The 18486-nt window shown below is 40.9% G+C and overlaps 1 protein-coding gene across 1 annotated transcript; it reads right to left on the reverse strand.

Moving 5' to 3' along the window:
- Positions 1 to 6792: 6792 nt before the first annotated feature.
- On the reverse strand, positions 6793 to 11819 carry LOC110494455 (specifically androgen-regulated gene protein-like). Its single transcript, XM_021569522.2, has 4 exons — positions 11726 to 11819; positions 9515 to 9681; positions 9124 to 9319; positions 6793 to 9045 (listed from the first exon to the last, which is right to left on the reverse strand). The coding sequence occupies exons 1-4, from the start codon at positions 11775 to 11777 to the stop codon at positions 7823 to 7825; spliced, it is 1638 nt and encodes a 545-aa protein (XP_021425197.1). The 5' UTR covers positions 11778 to 11819; the 3' UTR covers positions 6793 to 7822.
- Positions 11820 to 18486: the final 6667 nt, after the last annotated feature.

The following is an 18486-nucleotide window of genomic DNA, read 5'->3' on the forward strand; positions in this document are numbered from 1 at the left end:
GAGCCGCCAGTCTGCAAGGAGCCGCCAGAGCTGCCAGTCTGCAAGGAGCCGCCAGAGCTGCCAGTCTGCAAGGAGCCGCCAGAGCTGCCAGTCTGCATGGAGCCGCCAGAGCTGCCAGTTAGCATGGAGCCGCCAGGGCCGCCAGTCAGCATGGAGCAGCCAGGGCCGCCAGTCAGCATGGAGCAGCCAGTCAGCATGGAGCAGCCAGAGCAGCCAGTCAGCATGGAGCAGCCAGAGCTGCCAGTCAGCATGGAGCAGCCAGTCAGCATGGAGCAGCCAGAGCTGCCAGTCAGCATGGAGCAGCCAGTCAGCATGGAGCAGCCAGAGCTGCCAGTCATCATGGAGCAGCCAGTCAGCATGGAGCAGCCAGATCTGCCAGTCGACCAGACTCTCCCAGATCTGCCAGTCGACCAGACTCTCCCAGATCTGCCAGTCGACCAGACTCTCCCAGATCTGCCAGTCGACCAGACTCTCCCAGATCTGCCAGTCGACCAGACTCTCCCAGATCTGCCAGTCGACCAGACTCTCCCAGATCTGCCAGTCGACCAGACTCTCCCAGATCTGCCAGTCGACCAGACTCTCCCAGATCTGCCAGTCGACCAGACTCTCCCAGATCTGCCAGTCGACCAGACTCTCCCAGATCTGCCAGTCGACCAGACTCTCCCAGATCTGCCAGTCGACCAGACTCTCCCAGATCTGCCAGTCGACCAGACTCTCCCAGATCTGCCAGTCGACCAGACTCTCCCAGATCTGCCAGTCGACCAGACTCTCCCAGATCTGCCAGTCGACCAGACTCTCCCAGATCTGCCAGTCGACCAGACTCTCCCAGATCTGCCAGTCGACCAGACTCTTCCAGATCTGCCAGTCGACCAGACTCTTCCAGATCTGCCAGTCGACCAGGATCTGCCAGTCAGCCAGGATCTGCCGAAACCACCAGCCAGCCTGGATCTGGTAGATTCATCAACCTGCCTGAGCTTCCTCTCACTCCTGAGCTTCCTCTCACTCCTGAGCTTCCCCTCAGTCCCGAGCTGCCTCAGTCCCGAGCTGCCCCTCAGTCCCGATCTGCTCCTCAGTCCAGTGGGGTTCTGGGTGAGGACTACTAGGCCATGGTCGGTGGCGAGGGTGGACTATCCAGGGACGCGAGGAGAGGGGACTAAGACATTGATTGAGTGGGGTCCACGTCCCGCGCCGGAGCCGCCACCATGGACAGACGCCCACCCGGACCCTCCCTATTGTTTTGAGGTGCGTTCGGGAGTCCGCACCTTAGGGGGGGGGGGTTCTGTCACACCCTGGTCAAAGTATTTTGTGTTTATCTTTATTTATTTGGTCAGGCCAGGGTGTGGCATGGGTTTTTGTATGTGGTGTGTATGTATGGGGATTGTAGCTAGTGGGGTGTTCTAGCTAAGTCTATGGCTGTCTGAAGTGGTTCTCAATCAGAGGCAGGTGTTTATCGTTGTCTCTGATTGGGAACCATATTTAGGCAGCCATATTCTTTGAGTTTGTCGTGGGTGATTGTCCTTAGTGTCCTTGTTCTGTGTTAGGTTACACAAGTATAGGCTGTTTCGGTTTTCGTTAAGTTTATTGTTTTGGTAGTGTTTGTGTTTAGTGTGTTACTTCATTAAACATGGATTGCAATAGACACGCCGCATTTTGGTCCGACTCTCCTTCACATACAGAAAACCGTTACACAGCATCCCAGAGTCGGATCTTCACTGTTGACGTTGAGATGTTTTTGCAGTTTTACTTTAGTGCCTTATTGCAAACAGGATGCATGTTCTGGAATATTTTTATTCTGTACAGGCTTCATCTTTTCACTCTGTCATTTAGGTTAGTATTGTGGAGTAAGTACAATGCTGTTGATCCATCCTCTGTTTTCTCCTATCACAGCCATTAAACTCTGTAACTGTTTTAAAGTCCCTGCTGCTCCTGAGTGGCGCAGCAGTCTAAGGCACTGCATCTCAGCGCTAGCGGCATCACTGCAGACCCTGGTTTGATTCCAGGCTCTATCACAACCGGCCGTGATTGGGAGTCCCATAGGGCGGCCCATTGTTGTCCAGGTTTTGCCGGGGTAGGCCATTTTAAATATGAATGTGTTCTTGACTGACTTGCCTAGTTAAATAAAGGTTAATCAAATTCTGGCCTTATCGTTAAGTCCCTGACCGGTTTCTTTCCTCTCGGGCAACTGAGTTAGGAAGGACACCTGTTTCTTTGTAGTGACTGTGTGTATTGATACTCCACCCAAAGTGTAATTAATAACTTCACCATACTCAAAGGGATATTCAATGTCTGCCTTTAATTTTTTATTTTTATTTTTTTTAAACCCCAACCCTACAAATAGGTGCCCTTATTTGCTCGGCATTGAAAAACCTCCCTCGTCTTTGTGGTTGAAATTGGTTGAAATTCACTGTTCGACTGATGGACTTTAAAAAAAGAATTGTGTGCGTGGGGTGCAGAGATGAGGTAGTCATTCAGTCATTCACTATTATTGCACAGAGTGAGTCCATGCAACTTATGTAACTTGTTAAGCAAATGTTTACTCCTGAACTTATCTATGTTTGCCATAAAGGGGATGAATACATATTGAAGACATTTCAGCTTTTACTTTTTTATAAATTTGTAAAAATATTCCACTTAAAAAAATTATGGGGCATTGTATAAAGGCCAGAGACCCAAAATCGAAATTGTATCATTATAAATTCTGGCTGTAGCACAACAATATGTGGAAAGTAAAGGAGTGTGAGTACTTTCTGAAGACACTGTACATTAGCCTTTCCACGCTTCATGTCGACATCTTTAACTAACTTAACTGAGTTACACAATACATTTTTAGATACTTTAAGATGATTTGGATATGAAACATGAAAATACTAATATAGGTACCATTGACTTGCATTGGATTTGTGCCATAAATGCAAAAAAGTTAGCATTTGAAACCAGTTAAACACAACCAAAGCATGGATTGCTGTCATACCTTGTCCATAGACTGTTTACAGGGTTTTCTAATTTGGGTGAACTATCCCTTTAATATCCCTAACCACATACTGTAAATTGCCATCACAATGGAACATCACTTGGGGGGTGTCCATTTAGTCTGAAGATCGATTTATCAAATCATAAATTTTTTCTTTCTCTGTATTGTGTTTCCCACTTGCGTAATGGATCGATTCTTCCATCCATTTTTCAATATGACTTGACCGGTGGCAGGCGTTTCAGTTGAGAGAGGTGACACCATCATATGCAAAGTACTCCACTCAGACATGGATACGGCTCCACTACAATAATACCTCACTAAGAGATAACACTGAAGTGGAACCATAGCAACAGTGATGTTGTGACCACATTTCCAGGTAGAGGGTATATAAGATACTGACCTCTCGCTGAAACTGTTTAATGAAATGAAAGAGCTGTTTGGACATTAGGAATGAACACCACAGAAAAGAAAGCACTGGTCTGTTCAGTAGGACAGGTTCACATAGAGGTGCAGTCCAAGATAATCCGATAACACACAGACAGCTGAGTTGGCTTTCTCATTGTGAAAGTGGCATGTGTAAAATGAGTAGTATGACTAGTCTGTAAGATGAGAGGAGGGTGCACTGAGGCAGAGAAAGGTAAAGCTGGTGGAAAGTACCTGTATAAATAATTATTTGTCTTTTTGTACAAAACCTATTATTTGATTGGGTTGTGAGGGTTGGAGGAAAAACAAATGGCTGTAATTTAACAACGGGAAGATCAGTTAGGAAAAAAATGGATAGAAAATGGTCATCTGACACAAAAAAGTCCAACATGTTTAAGTGTATGATCAAATATGTTCACATCTCAACCACAAATGCAGTCTATTAAACAGCAATTATGACACAAATATGATACACCTGTTAAAGTGCCTATCATAAGTATTCCCCCCTTGGATTTCCTCATATTTTATTGTGTTACAAAGTGGGATTACAATGTATTTAATTGTCATTTCTTTCTTCAACGATTTACACAAAATAATGTCAAAGTGAAATAAAAATTCCATTTACATTTTTTATTATTAATTAAAATTAAAAATATATATATCTTCATTAAATAAGTATTCACCCCCCCCCCCCCCCCCCCCCCCCCCCCCTAGGACAATACATCCCACTGGGCACAGACGTCAGTTTTGATTTACATTTGGTGGAGTTGTGGAGTTGGTGGAGTTGTCAACTTTGTGAATTCCAAATGAATAAATAAATATATACATATATATATATATATATAAATGTCCTTGCATTGATTACTTTCTGCAAATCCAATTCGTTTTCCACGTTGATTCAATGTTATCACATAGATTTTTTATGGGGTCAAACTGTTTTGCCCAGTGGGATCTTAGAAACACCTTTGGCAGTGATTACTGCTGAGTCTTCTTTATAGAACACGTTTGGGTATACTTCTTGGGTAAGTCTCATAAGGGCTGATTCAGACTTAGGAATTTGACGTTCCCACTGACGCATTTCCTATGCACTTCTCAGTATTTGGTGTTCAGACATACCTTATTAAGTTGCTTAATGCGCTCTGCAGGTATGGCTGCCTTGTGCGCTCTGAATAAATTGAATTCAACCCCTGAAAATCCTTCCACTTGCTGGCCAACAGATTTTCTCGTGGAGTTTTCATCCAATAGGGTTTTCAGTACCTTAAGCCATCCCTTTAAAGACAGTGTACCTTTAAGTTTGAATTTTGTTGAGAGACTCACTAGAATATATCGAGAGAACGGCTTCAGAATAGTAGGTATCAATGAATGAAAGTCATCTAAATATATGCATATTCTTCTTTGTTTCAGCACCAATTGGTAGATAAAAAAAATACTCTGATCTTGCAGATTATTTAGGTTAAGGAAAATACTTTAGAATCATAAAAAACAGGTTTGGAGAGCCTTTACGCACAAAAGAAAGAAAATGGTGGTTTAATTCATTCTGAAAATTGTCACATTCAGTTCCTCAATCCATGACAATGTTGAAAGATTACTGTATATACAGTAGAATTATAATAGGGAGAATAGTGTACAATAGTAGGCTATACCCTCGTCTATTGCCTGCACAAACCATGGAACACAAACCATGGAACTGTGTGACGACACAGCCAAGTATTGCGCCATGCGTCAGGTTCAAACCGTTACAGCTTGGTCTGCGCGCTGCTCCATAATGATTTAATTAGCTTACATTTATTTTTATATACAGTATCATCAATTGTCACTAATGATCTTCAGCAACAACCACACGGCCATGACGACGTTTACAGAAGAAGCAATGATGGTAAACTAAACAATGTAATTAAATGGAATGATAACGTAGGCTTTACCATCTGAAGGGAACTAACAGGAAATTGACAGCTGAATATGTGTGGTTATTATGCCTACTGACAATCAATACTGATAATGGCTATTAAAATGCTAGAAATAGGAAACAGAGAAAGTCTGGGTAGCCTATAATTAACACATTCGAGAGTGCCCATTCCTGCAAGTTAAAAGCCCTTACAATTTACATTTTGCATAATGGCACAACAATTCATAAACTTTACTGTGGGTATGTTGATATGCTCCTGTTTGTTGCCATATAACTGGTTTCACATTTGTCTCCAGCGATTATAAGGTAAAATAGATCTAAAACAAGTGTAATTTATATTTACAATTCCCTTAGCCAAACAGATTACTCATTTACATATATCTTATCAATATCTCTTAACAAGTTGTAAATTACATTGCATGGAAAATAGTATTATTTCTATCGGAAAAAATTAAGTAGATGCTTTTTCCAGTTGGAACTGGTCGGTTTGCTAGACCTTATTTATGGTTTCCTCGTGTGTAAATGTGGTGGAATTATTAGGGAATTAAGTCAAGATCAGAATACGCCATGTCTGTAGACACAAATCCGCCACACCTTCATTTATTAGATCTCCACCAAATGAATAGCGGGTTTCATTTACGCGCGCTTAACTTGGGTCCGAATCGGCCCCTTAGTGCTGTGCACAATTGGATTATGCCATATTATGCCATTATTCTTTTCAAAATTCTTCAAGCTCTGTCAAGTTTGTTGTTGATCATTGCTAGACAGCCATTTTCAAGTCTTGCCATAGATTGTGAAAGTGAAAACTGTACTCAGGAACATTCAATGTAGTCTTGGTAAGCAATTCCAGTGTATATTTTGCCTTTTGTTTTCGGTTATTGTCCTGCTGAAAGGGGAAATTGTCTCTGGTGGAAAGGAGACTAAACCAGGTTTTCCTCTATGATTTTACCAATGCTTAGCTCCGCTCCGTTTCTTTTTCTCCTGAAAAACTCCCATCCCTGCCAATTACGAGCATACCCATATCATGATGCAGCCACCACCATGTTTAAAAATATGGAGAGTGGTACTCAGAGATGTGTTGGATTTGCCCCACACATAGCGGTTTGTAATCAGAACAAAAAGTGAATTCCTTTGACACATTTTTCTGTACAGGCTTTCTTCTTTTCACTCTGTCATTTAGGTTAGTATTGTGGAGTAACTACAATAATGTAGTTATTGGTGAAGTCCCTGAGCAGTTTCCTTCCTCTCTGGCAACTCAGTTAGGAAGGCGCCTGTATCTTTGTAGTGACTTAGTGTATTGATACACCATCCAAAGCCTAATTAATAACTTTACCATGCTTAAAGGGATATTCAGTGTCTGCTTTTTTTTTTACCCATCTACCAATTGGTGCCCCTCTTTGCAAGGCATTGGAAAACCTCTCTGGTTTTTGTGGTTGAATTATTACTTAGGCTTTCCATAACATATGGGTTGAATACTTCTATAACCAATACATTTTAGTTATGTATTTTTGTTTATTTGTAAACATTTGTAGAAATTTATTTTCACTTTGATGTTATAGAGTATTTTCTGTAGATCAATGACAAAAAAATCACAATAAATCCCTTTAAATCCCACTTTGTAAAGCAACTAAATGTAAGGGGGTAAATAATTATGATAGACATTTCTCAGATTTTCTTTAAAAGAGTGTTCAGTGACTGATTCAGTGACAACAAAATCATAGAAAAACAATGTAAAAATATAAAGTTGTTAAACAACTGACATGAAAATTAAATTGTGGTAACAGTAAATTAGTGCTTTTTGAGGTCGGTTCGGTTCATATAGAGCTGCTGCCTATGCTGTCTGACTTAATCACTATTTTAGTAGTTCTTCAAAGTAAATAAGGCATACTTAGATCAAATATTTCTAGGTAGATGTAACTCGTGAAGCAACTACTCTCTATCCCTTCTGATCGAGCATTCTTCTCGAGTCTCTTCTCTTGACCTCTGTGTCTGCCACACACTAACGCAACGTAACAGGCGTAAAAGAAACACACAGACGGACAAGTAGGCGCAATGGATTATCATCATTGTAGTTAATTACCATGTTTTCTGCACTTAACTATGTATAATATTGGCCTGTTGGAAACTACAACTCCCAACACAGTTCAGTTCAGGCTTCACACAATTCAGGCTTGATCTGCTTTATCGCTAGAGAAACTGTGCAATGTTTATATTGAGCTGACAGAAGAAGAATAAAACGGAACAAAATGGAATTCAAATAATTTAAATGAAATTACAGATAATTGCCCAGCACTACTGAGTAAATTAAACAGCAGTACTCTCTTAAAGAGAGAAATGGAAGAAAGAGGCCAGTCTTTCCTGAAAAACCAGCATTGACAATGCTCAAAATATTCACAGAAATCGGTTCAATCCCCACTTTTTTCTGCTTCCCTCCCTAAAGTGGTGGAAGTCTGTTTCATTTGATACCCTCTGTATATCTGTTTATCCACTGGGCAGATATTTTGGCTGCCTTCTCTCCGGGCCTAGTCTTTCAGCAGCCCCAGCTTCCTAAGTGCCTCTCGTCTGTCTTCTCCCATGCTGGGCATCATCACCACACTGAAGCCTGGGCAGTGCAGAGTCTTGTGGGGGGACACTGGCTGAGCAGCGGGGGTTGTTTTCACCTGTTCTGAGGCTTTGTTGAGAGCAGATGGGGTGCAACGTCCACCCTCCCTCTGGTTGCCCAGGGTGGCGGAGCGGGGATCGGGATGTATCCCATGGTCGGCCATGTAGCTCCCAAGCCCCACCCCTGAGCGCTCCAGGGTGGCAGCTTTGACCCCACTGGGTTTGGACGGGTGTGAGAGGGGGGCGGTGGGCTGCTCCTCACTAGAGCGATGGAGGAAGCTGCTGCTACTTTTTACTGGCCTGCTATTAGATTCTCTGGGTCCCTGGGAGGTAGTTGAGGGCTGGCTTCTTGTTGGGTTACCATGAGGTGGAGCTTTGACTCCCACACGGGCTGAAGTTAGTTCCAAGGAGGAGTGAGATTTGGAGGTGCACAGTGGCGTAACAGGCTCAGGTTGGGACTCATTATTGTCTCTCAGGAGCCCCAGCTTTTGTAAGGCATCATTTCTCACCTTCTGTGGGTCCGACAAACGCCTGTCCCTGGGCAATGAGCCCAAGGAAGGGGCACTGGAGTCCGTAGTGGGGTTAGCAGTATCCCTTTGGGTATTCACAGCAATGTGGGAAGGAATTTTGGGGGGTTTTGGGAACACAACTGGAGGACTGGCCTTGTGATTGCTGGGCTCCCGGGGGAGTATCACCTGGGCTGGGGTGACTGAGCAGCCTCTGGGTGTGCTTCCATGATGCGGGTGAATGGGAATGTCTGACGCAGAGGGCTGCCTGTTCCAGTCTCTGGTCTCAGCTGTGGGACTTTGAGGAGTTCTCTTCATGGAGGCACTCTTCCTCAGCTGCACTAGCGCTTCATAGGACAGAGGGCCTCTGGGTGAAGGAGGTGGTCTCTGACCAGGGTAGTCTTTGAGCTTTGATGGAGGGGGAATCACAACAACATTGACCTCAGGGGGTAAACAAGGGTGGTTGCCCTGACATAGCATGTTGTCCAAGGCAGTGACCTGGGGCTTTGAGAGAGAGTTCTCCTTATCTTGGGGTATGCCTGGCCTAGCCTTTGGCAGGATGCAGGAGGTGCTGTTGGCCAGGATGAATGGAGTAGGAACCAGGTAACCGTTCTGCTCTCTGGGATATTTTGACACATCTGAAAGAGAAACAAAATTCTCATTAGATGCTTTCGATATTCAAGAGGATCTAATTCCCTCCTGGGCAGGTCACTCACTGTTGAGTTTGTTTTGGCCCATGGAGGCAGAGAGGTGGGCCATCTTGGTGGCCACATTGCCAGGGGTGGGCAGGCGGTCAGGCTCATCATTGGATAGTCCACTGTCCTCCTCAGTCTCTAGGGACTCTATGGTCTCTTCCAAGAACATGATACATGCCCTCTCCTCAGCAGACAGGTGCTCAAAGCTATCGTCACTCTGCAAGACACACAAGACCAATTTAAAAACACTTAAAACCTCACAACACGCTTAAGGTATTGTCAATTCAGTTCATTCTGAGCTGTTTAGTTCTATGTGAGATGCAGTCATTTGTCATAAAATGTATTTAGCAAAACATATTTTGCGGGTTCAGGAATACAACTTGAGAAATGTGAGGATAACAAATGTAGTTACAAATCCAGAGTTCATGCTGACAACACTGTCACAGCTGCCTGCACTGTCCATGCCAGTCATTGTCTCTATGGCGACACCACCCGGCCATGTGTCACTCTTAGGCATTGTAAGGATGAAGGAGTCCAAGGTCGTAATAGAAGTTGGTAGTAGAAAACCTTTCTCTCTCTCTGTTAAAAATATATACAAAACATTAATTACACTTGGGTACTTTGATAATACCACACATTCCTATTTCACATGTTCTTATCTAATTATCCACAAATAAAATTTAGCTAATCCATTATTATAATCCGTTTCACATAATCTATTGTCTCCCTATCAAACTCTCTCTCACACACACACCTTTCTAAACCTTTTTATATCACAGTCAGATCTCCTTACATAACCATGTGAGTGATTCACACAGAACGGATGAATGGGTTGCAGAGCTAGTGGAGAATAACAGGGTATCCTGGCTAAATCTATTTCTGTGAGATATCTTAGCTAACTACTTTCCTGGTCACATGTGACTCAGATTACAGCACACACTACTCTAATCTCCTTCCGAAGGATCAATTTCAGCAAGAATGAAAGGCAATACAAATGATATCCCTCCTTAACGCTGCATCCTACTTAACCATATACCTGTTGGGATAGATAAAGTAGCTTGTTTGTTAAATTAGGCCTTTGAAAATGTAGAATGATGTAGGTAAGTGTTGAACAATGTCTTTCACAGCATTTTCCAATTTATGTGTGAATGCACAACAAACAAACAGATGTGAGATATGAACCTCTAATTAAATAGTCTGAGAGTCTGATATCATAATAAAGTGCTCCCTGATTGAGGGGTGTTTTAGAAGAAATGCCGCTGGAGTGGTTTGAACACCTGAGTGGTGCGCCTAAGTAGGTCAGTAGAGAGACAATAGCTGTTCTGTTCACTGCTCAGGATTTGTTACTCCATACCAGGCAATTTCCCTGTGGAAGTTAAGTTCTCTATCCACAGGCATTTATGTAAAATGTCTATCCAAATCTCTATCTGCTCTTGAAATGTGATTTTGAATGTAACAATGTTCGTGATAATGTTTATTGTCTTTTAACCTGTGCGAATCGGGACTGATCTAATGCAAATAGCAGGGCAGTGGCACCTCAAGCAGACACTGTAGAGCACACAGCCTCATCTACTCTGATTCACAACACAAGTGTGACAAAAGTGAACAATACAGTCGATACTGGATAGAAAAGTAATAAAATGTCTTATCCATGGTTATCAGTCTCCTACTGTATAACACATTCCAATGTTCCCTATAGATGTTTCACCAGATATGAGATATGCAAAAGATATGAAATGAATAACCTCCATTGTGTTTTGTGTTACACATTTCAGAGGTTTAACCAAGACACACAAAAGACTTTAACCCTCATGCCCCTATCATGCCAATGTGTATGATGAGCCTGCCCTATGGGTGAAAGAAGGGAACATAGATGCAGGTTATCACCACACAGTATTATCCGTTGTGGTACAGTATTTACAGAGATTAGCTATATCACGCAGGTGCTGTGACAACATGCTAATTTCCTCAGAATGATAGATCTCAGATCATCTAGTTAATCATTACTTCAACTCACCACTTCTGACATAGAAGTGCATATACTTATTAGCGAGAAGAACGGTCCTGTCAACTGCTCGAAGGGCTTACTGATGGTTTGGCTCATATTGAATACAACCCATATGTGTCTGTGATGGTGAGTCACCTGACACACAATGGAAAAACAAACGTGTCATTCTCCATCAATTCAGGACAAACTATATTGTAAACATTCTTGCATGATTTGCTCAAACATACACATGCACTGGGGGCAATAACATAATAGGGGATTAACACTTTGTTGTCATAAGGCAGGTTAAAATTTGCAAGCAGATATTTAACACCATGGTCAATGTCTTTTTCTGATCTTGACACTCCCATTGGACTCAGTATGTTTGTACAGAGGCAACTAGTGAGTAAATGTATGCCGTGCTGGTCTTGTGTCTTATTCAGGAAGGTCAATTGATCTGTATTATCAATAGTTGCCATACAATCTAGGCAGTATACAGTAGCCATGCAGATAGTTTACAGCTAAATCTATGTAGGCTATACATTTGTTTTAATTTCAAGAATCATTCAGAATAATTATTTTATCATATAAAAATATACAAGTAGCTATTCTCTATTGTACTATAACTAAGCTTACCTGTAATTTGTTGCAATTTTACAGGATTTGTGCTAATAACCCCACATTCCATCAATTGCGCAGGGCTTGTCCGTCCACCTGTTGCCTGCCTGTATCGTCTCCGCTTCTGTTCAGCACCTTGCTACTACAGGTGATAATAAACCATGTGCTACACACTCTTAACCAATCATAGCACAGTACACCTAAGCTGTTGACGCTTCATTCAAGCTACACATCTATGTAGTAGTAGGTTAACTACGTGTTTTAGTGGTGTTAACCTTGATCCTTGAATCAGTAAGCAATTTTGTTATAGTATCTACAAAAATGCCTACCACTAGCGTTTTATATTCTCAGAATACCTGTGTGGGAATGGCCCTGAATGTAGTGTGTCACTGTTGTCATGCACAGGTTTCCAATCCTATTGTTGGAGATTGAAGGTTCCTTAAAATAACATGTCTAATCCAGTTGGCAATGATTAAATTGATTTAATCATGTTTGTAGGATTGGGATTCATTATAACTGCCTTTGGTCAGTGAATAATTATGGACTGTTAAGGCTATACAGCAAACTATCAACCAAGATAAAATATTACCCATGACAAATTATTAAAGTGAATCTACAAAGTAAATTGTACAAGATAAAAAAAATATATACAGTATATATATACTGCAATAGCATTGCCCTGTCATAGCCTTTTTGCTGACATCCTAAAATACTTCCAATTAAATATTCACTGGCTCACCAACGTGAGTTTGAAATCAATCCCATCTGCATTGTACAGGGTTTATCATAAGGAAAACAAATCTAAGCAGCATTACTGTATTCAGTTAGGGGGGAATTTCGTCCTGAGTTAAGTGTGCGTAAATGGAACATAATTCCCTTTTTTCCACTTGACTCTCTATGCATATTCTGACCTTGAACTTAAGCATGAAAAAAGCATGATAATTTACCCGCTATTAGTTTGGGGCCGAAATCGAATAAATGAAGGAGTGGCAGAGGTTTGTCTACAGGTAAGCTATATTCTGACCTTGACTTAATTCCATAATAATTCCACCACCTTTATGAACGAGGAAACCATGAATATGGTATGGCAAACAAACCTGTTTCAAGTGGGAAAAGCATCTACCTTATTTTTCCGATATAAATGACATTATTCTCCATGCACTGTAATTTACAACTTGATGAGAGAAATGTTTCTGGTAGCCTTCCACAAATTTCCCACAATAAGTTGGGTGAATTTTGGCCCACTCCTCCGGACAGAGCTGGTGTAACTGAGTCAGGTTTGTAGGCCTCCTTGCTCGCAAACACTTTTTCAGTTCTGCCCACACATTTTCTATGGGATTGAGGTCAAGGCTTTGTGATGGCCACTCCAATACCTTGACTTTGTTGTCCTTAAGCCATTTTGCCACAAGTTTGGAAGAATGCTTGGGGTCATTGTCCATTTGGAAGACCCATTTGCGACCAAGCTTTAACTATATATATAAATATGTAAATATATACATATACACATATATATATATATATATATATATATATATATATATATATATATATATATAAATATTTATATATATATATAAATCAGACGATTAATCGGTATCGGCTTTTTTTTGGTCCTCCAATAATCGGTATCGTGTTGAAAAATCATAATCGGTAGACCTCTAACAATGAATATGGTTATGTTTGGAGGAAAAAGGGGGACGCTTGCAAGCCGAAGAACACCATCCCAAATGTAACAGCAATATTTATGACTTCAAGCCTATCAACTCCTGAGATTAGGCTGGCAATACTATAGTGCCCATAAGAACATCCAATATTTAAAGGTATATGAAATACAAATGGTAGAGAAATAGTCCTATAATTCCTATAAAAACTACAACCTAAAACTTCTTAACTGGGAATATTGAAGACTCATGTTAAAAGGAACCAACAGCTTTCATATGTCCTCATGTTCTGAGCAAGAAACTTAAACGTTAGCTTTTTTACATGGCACATATTGCACTTTTACTTTCTTCGCCAACACTGTGTTTTTGCATTATTTAAACCAAATTGAACATGTTTCATTATTTATTTGAGACTAAATAGATTTTATTTATGTATTATATTAAGTTAAAACAAGTGTTCATTCAGTATTGTTGTAATTGTCATTATTGTGTGTGTGTGTGTGTGTGTGTGTGTGTGTGTGTGTGTGTGTGTGTGTGTGTGTGTGTGTGTGTGTGTGTGTGTGTGTGTGTGTGTGTGTGTGTGTGTGTGTGTGTGTGTGTGTGTGTGTGTGTGTGTGTGTGTGTGTGTGTGTGTGTGTGTGTGTGTGTGTGTGTGTGTGTGTAGTCAACACCTTCATGGCGCGCCGATGACACGGGCGTTCTTCACTTGATTGACTTTGTCAAATAAGCACCAATCGGGGTCAAACAAAGCTAACTTGATAGCAAATGAGCTGGGCTTTACGGGAGTATGCGGAAGTATACCCCGTATCTGTCGCAACAGCAGGCCTTTTCCTTTTGGACAAAAATTGCAAGAATAATAGAGAGTTATGAAGTTATGAAAACTGGGTGTTTTTCAAATGTTGAACTTGGCTACTAATACTGGAAGAGCTAAATCAAAGTCCAAATACACAGATTTGACGATTTGGGCAAATCGTGAAGGAGACCTGTTGATTTCACACTAAATGTCATGTAGCTTGCTCATATTTCAAGTTATCAGTCTGAAACTTTGCACATACACTACTGCCTTCTTGTGGACATCATTGGAATTCACAACCAGAGTGATGGATAGATTTGGGACCTTTCTGGTGCATTTCAAAGATGATGGTAGAAAAAAATACAAAACAACAGTTGTTTTTTTCTTTGTATTTTCTTCTACCAGATGTATTGTGTTATACTCTCTTACATTCAATTCACATTTCCACCAACTTCAAAGTGTTTCCTGTCAAATGGTACCACAAATATGCATATCCTTGCTTCAGGGCCTGATCTACAGGCAGTTAGATTTGTGTATGTCATTTTAGGTGAAAATTGAACAAGATTTATCAGGCCTACTGATGGTCGATATGGATAGTGGTTAATATTTAAAATTATAGAAAAAGAAATCCGGGGTAGCCTATAATTAAGACATTCGAATGCCCATCCCTGCAAGTTAAAAAGCTGTACAATTTAAATTCTGCATAATGGCACAGCATTTCATAAACTTTACCGTGGGAAAATTGATATGTTGATATGCTCCAGTTTGCTGCCATATGACTGGTTTCACATTTGTAAAATAGAGGTAAAATAGATCTAAAATAAATGTCATTTATATTTACAATTCCATTTTCCAAAACGGATTACTCATTTACCTAGCTCTTATCTCTCATCAAGTTGTAAATTACAGTGCATGGAGAATAATGTCATTTCTATCGGAAAAATAAGGTAGATGCTTTTCCCACTTGAAGCAGGTTTGTTTGCAAATCAATCCCAGAACAACAGCAAGACCTTGTGAAGATGCTGGAGGAAACGGGTACAAAAGTATCCAAATCCACAGTAAAACTAGTCCTATATCGACATAACCTGAAAGGCCGCTCAGCAAGGAAGAAGCCACTGCTCCAGGTCAACCGATTAATCGGCATGGCCGATTAATTAGGGCCGATTTCGAGTTTTCATAACAATCCAGCATTTTTGGACGCCGATTAGATTGCACTCCGCAAGGAGACTACGTGGCAGGCTGACCACCTGTTACGCAAGTACAGCAAGGATCCAAGGTAAGTTGCTAGCTAGCATTAAACTTATCTTTTAAAAAACAATCAATCTTAACATAATCACTAGTTAACTACACATGGTTGATGATATTACTAGTTTAACTAGCTTGTCCTGCGTGGCAAATAATAATTGCGGTGCCTGTTAAGATATCATCGAATCACAGCCTACTTCGCCAAACGGGTGGTGATTTAACAAGCACATTTGCGAAAAAAGCACTGTTGTTGCACCAATGTATCTAACCATAAACGTCAATGCCTTTCTTAAAATCAATACACAGAAGTATATATTTTTTAAACCTGCATATTTAGTTAAAAGAAATTCATCTTAGCAGTCAATATTAACTAGGGAAATTGTGTCACTTCTCTTGCTTTCTGTGCAAGCAGAGTCAGGGCAGTTTGGGCTGTGAAGACCATTTCTTCCTAACAAAGACCGTAATTAATTTGCCATAATTATGACATAACATATATATATATATATATATATATATATATATATATATATATATATATATATATTATATATATATATATATATATATATATATATATATATATATTTTTTTTTTTTTCACCTTTATTTAACCAGGTAGGCAAGTTGAGAACAAGTTCTCATTTACAATTGCGACCTGGCCAAGATAAAGCAAAGCAGTTTGACGCATACAACAACACAGAGTTACACATGGAGTAAAACAAACATACAGTCAATAATACAGTAGAAACAAGTCTATAAACGATGTGAGCAAATGAGGTGAGATAAGGGAGGTAAAGGCAAAAAAAAGTCCATGGTGGCAAAGTAAATACAATATAGCAAGTAAAACCCTGGAATGGTAGATTTGCAGTGGAAGAATGTGCAAAGTAGAAATAAAAATAACGGGGTGCAAAAGAGCAAAATAAATAAATAAATAAAATAAATACAGTAGGGAAAGAGGTAGTTGTTTGGGCTAAATTATAGGTGGGCTATGTACAGGTGCAGTAATCTGTGAGCTGCTCTGACAGTTGGTGCTTAAAGCTAGTGAGGGAGATAAGTGTTTCCAACATTGAAGGTTGTGCAATGTAACAGCAATATTTAGACATATGGATGCCACCCGTTTGATAAAATATAGGAAGGTTCTGTATTTCACTGAAAGAATAAACATTTTCTTTTCTAAATTATAGTTTACAGATTTGACCATATTAATGACCTAAGGCTCGTATTTCTGTGTGTTTATTATAATTAATTCTATGATTTGACAGAGCAGTCTGACTGAGCGGTGGTAGGCAGCAGCAGGCTCGTATGCATTCATTCAAACAGCACTTTCCTGCGTTTGCCAGCAGCTCTTCGCAATGCTTGAAGCACAGCGCTGTTTATGACTTCAAGCCTATCAACTCCTGAGATTAGGCTGGCAATACTATAGTGCCTATAAGAACATCCAATAGTCAAAGGCATATGAAATACAAATGGTATAGAGAGAAAGAGTCCTATAATAACTAGAATCTAAAACTTCTTAACCTTAAATATTGAAGACTCGTGTTAAAAGGAACCACCAGCTTTCATATGTTCTCATGTTCTGTGCAAGGAACTTAAACGTTAGCTTTTTTTACATGGCACATATTGCACTTTTACTTTCTTCTCCAACACTGTGTATTTGCATTATTTAAACCATATTGAACATGTTTCATTATTTATTTGAGATTAAATAGATTTTATTTATGTATTAAATTAAGTTAAAATAAGTGTTCATTCAGTATTGTTGTAATTGTCATTATTACAGATGTGTGTGTGTGTGTGTGTGTATATACACTGCTCAAAAAAATAAAGGGAACACTAAAATAACACATCCTAGATCTGAATGAATGAAATATTCTTATTAAAAAAATTTTCTTTACATAGTTGAATGTGCTGACAACAAAATCACACAAAAATGATCAATGGAAATCAAATTTATCAACCCATGGAGGTCTGGATTTGGAGTCACACTCAAAATTAAAGTGGAAAACCACACTACAGGCTGATCCAACTTTGATGTAATGTCCTTAAAACAAGTCAAAATGAGGCTCAGTAGTGTGTGTGGCCTCCACGTACCTGTATGACCTCCCTACAATGCATGGGCATTGGCAGTCAGGCTACCTCTGGCGAGCACATGGAGGGCTGTGCAGCCCCCCCAAAGAAATGCCACCCCACACTATGACTGACCCACCGCCAAACCGGTCATGCTGGAGGATGTTGCAGGCAGCGGAACGTTCTCCACGGCGTTTCCAGACTCTGTCACGTCTGTCACATGTGCTCAGTGTGAACCTGCTTTCATCTGTGAAGAGCACAGGGCGCCAGTGGTGAATTTGCCAATCTTGGTGTTCTCTGGCAAATGCCAAACGTCCTGCACGGTGTTGGGCTGTAAGCACAACCCCCACCTGTGGACGTCGGGCCCTCATACCACCCTCATGGAGTCTGTTTCTGACCATTTGAGCAGACACATGCACATTTGTGGCCTGCTGGAGGTCATTTTGCAGGGCTCTGGCAGTGCTCCTCCTGCTCCTGCTTGCACAAAGGCAGAGGTAGCTGTCCTGCTGCTGGGTTTTTGCCCTCCTACGGCCTCCTCCACGTCTCCTGATGTACTGGCCTGTCTCCTGGTAGCGCCTCCATGCTCTGGACACTACGCTGACACAAACAGCAAACCTTCTTGCCACAGCTCGCATTGATGTGCCATCCTGGATGAGCTGCACTACCTGAGCCACTTGTGTGGGTTGTAGACTCCGTCTCATGCTACCACTAGAGTGAAAGCACCGCCAGCATTCAAAAGTGACCAAAACATCAGCCAGGAAGCATTGGACCTGAGAAGTGGTCTGTGGTCACCACCTGCAGAACCACTCCTTTACTGGGGGTGTCTTGCTAATTGCCTATAATTTCCACCTGTTGTCTATTCCATTTGCACAACAGCATGTGAAATGTATTGTCAATCAGTGTTGCTTCCTAAGTGGACAGTTTGATTTCACAGAAGTGTGATTGACTTGGAGTTACATTGTGTTGTTTAAGTGTTCCCTTTATTTTTTTGAGCAGTATATATATATATATATA

The sequence above is a fragment of the Oncorhynchus mykiss genome, chromosome 17 (assembly GCF_013265735.2).
Source record: "Oncorhynchus mykiss isolate Arlee chromosome 17, USDA_OmykA_1.1, whole genome shotgun sequence".
NCBI classification, from domain to species: domain Eukaryota; kingdom Metazoa; phylum Chordata; class Actinopteri; order Salmoniformes; family Salmonidae; genus Oncorhynchus; species Oncorhynchus mykiss.

Bases quoted from the DNA above. Each gene is read 5' to 3' on its own strand.
- LOC110494455 (XM_021569522.2), bottom strand. From the start codon at position 11,777: ATGGAATGTGGGGTTATTAGCACAAATCCTGTAAAATTGCAACAAATT. The intron at 9,682-11,725 runs GTAAGCTTAGTT...TATTTTTAACAG, and splicing joins AAAATTGCAACAAATTACAG to AGAGAGAGAAAGGTTTTCTA. The intron at 9,320-9,514 runs GTAACTACATTT...TGTGTCTTGCAG, and splicing joins TCAGCATGAACTCTGGATTT to AGTGACGATAGCTTTGAGCA.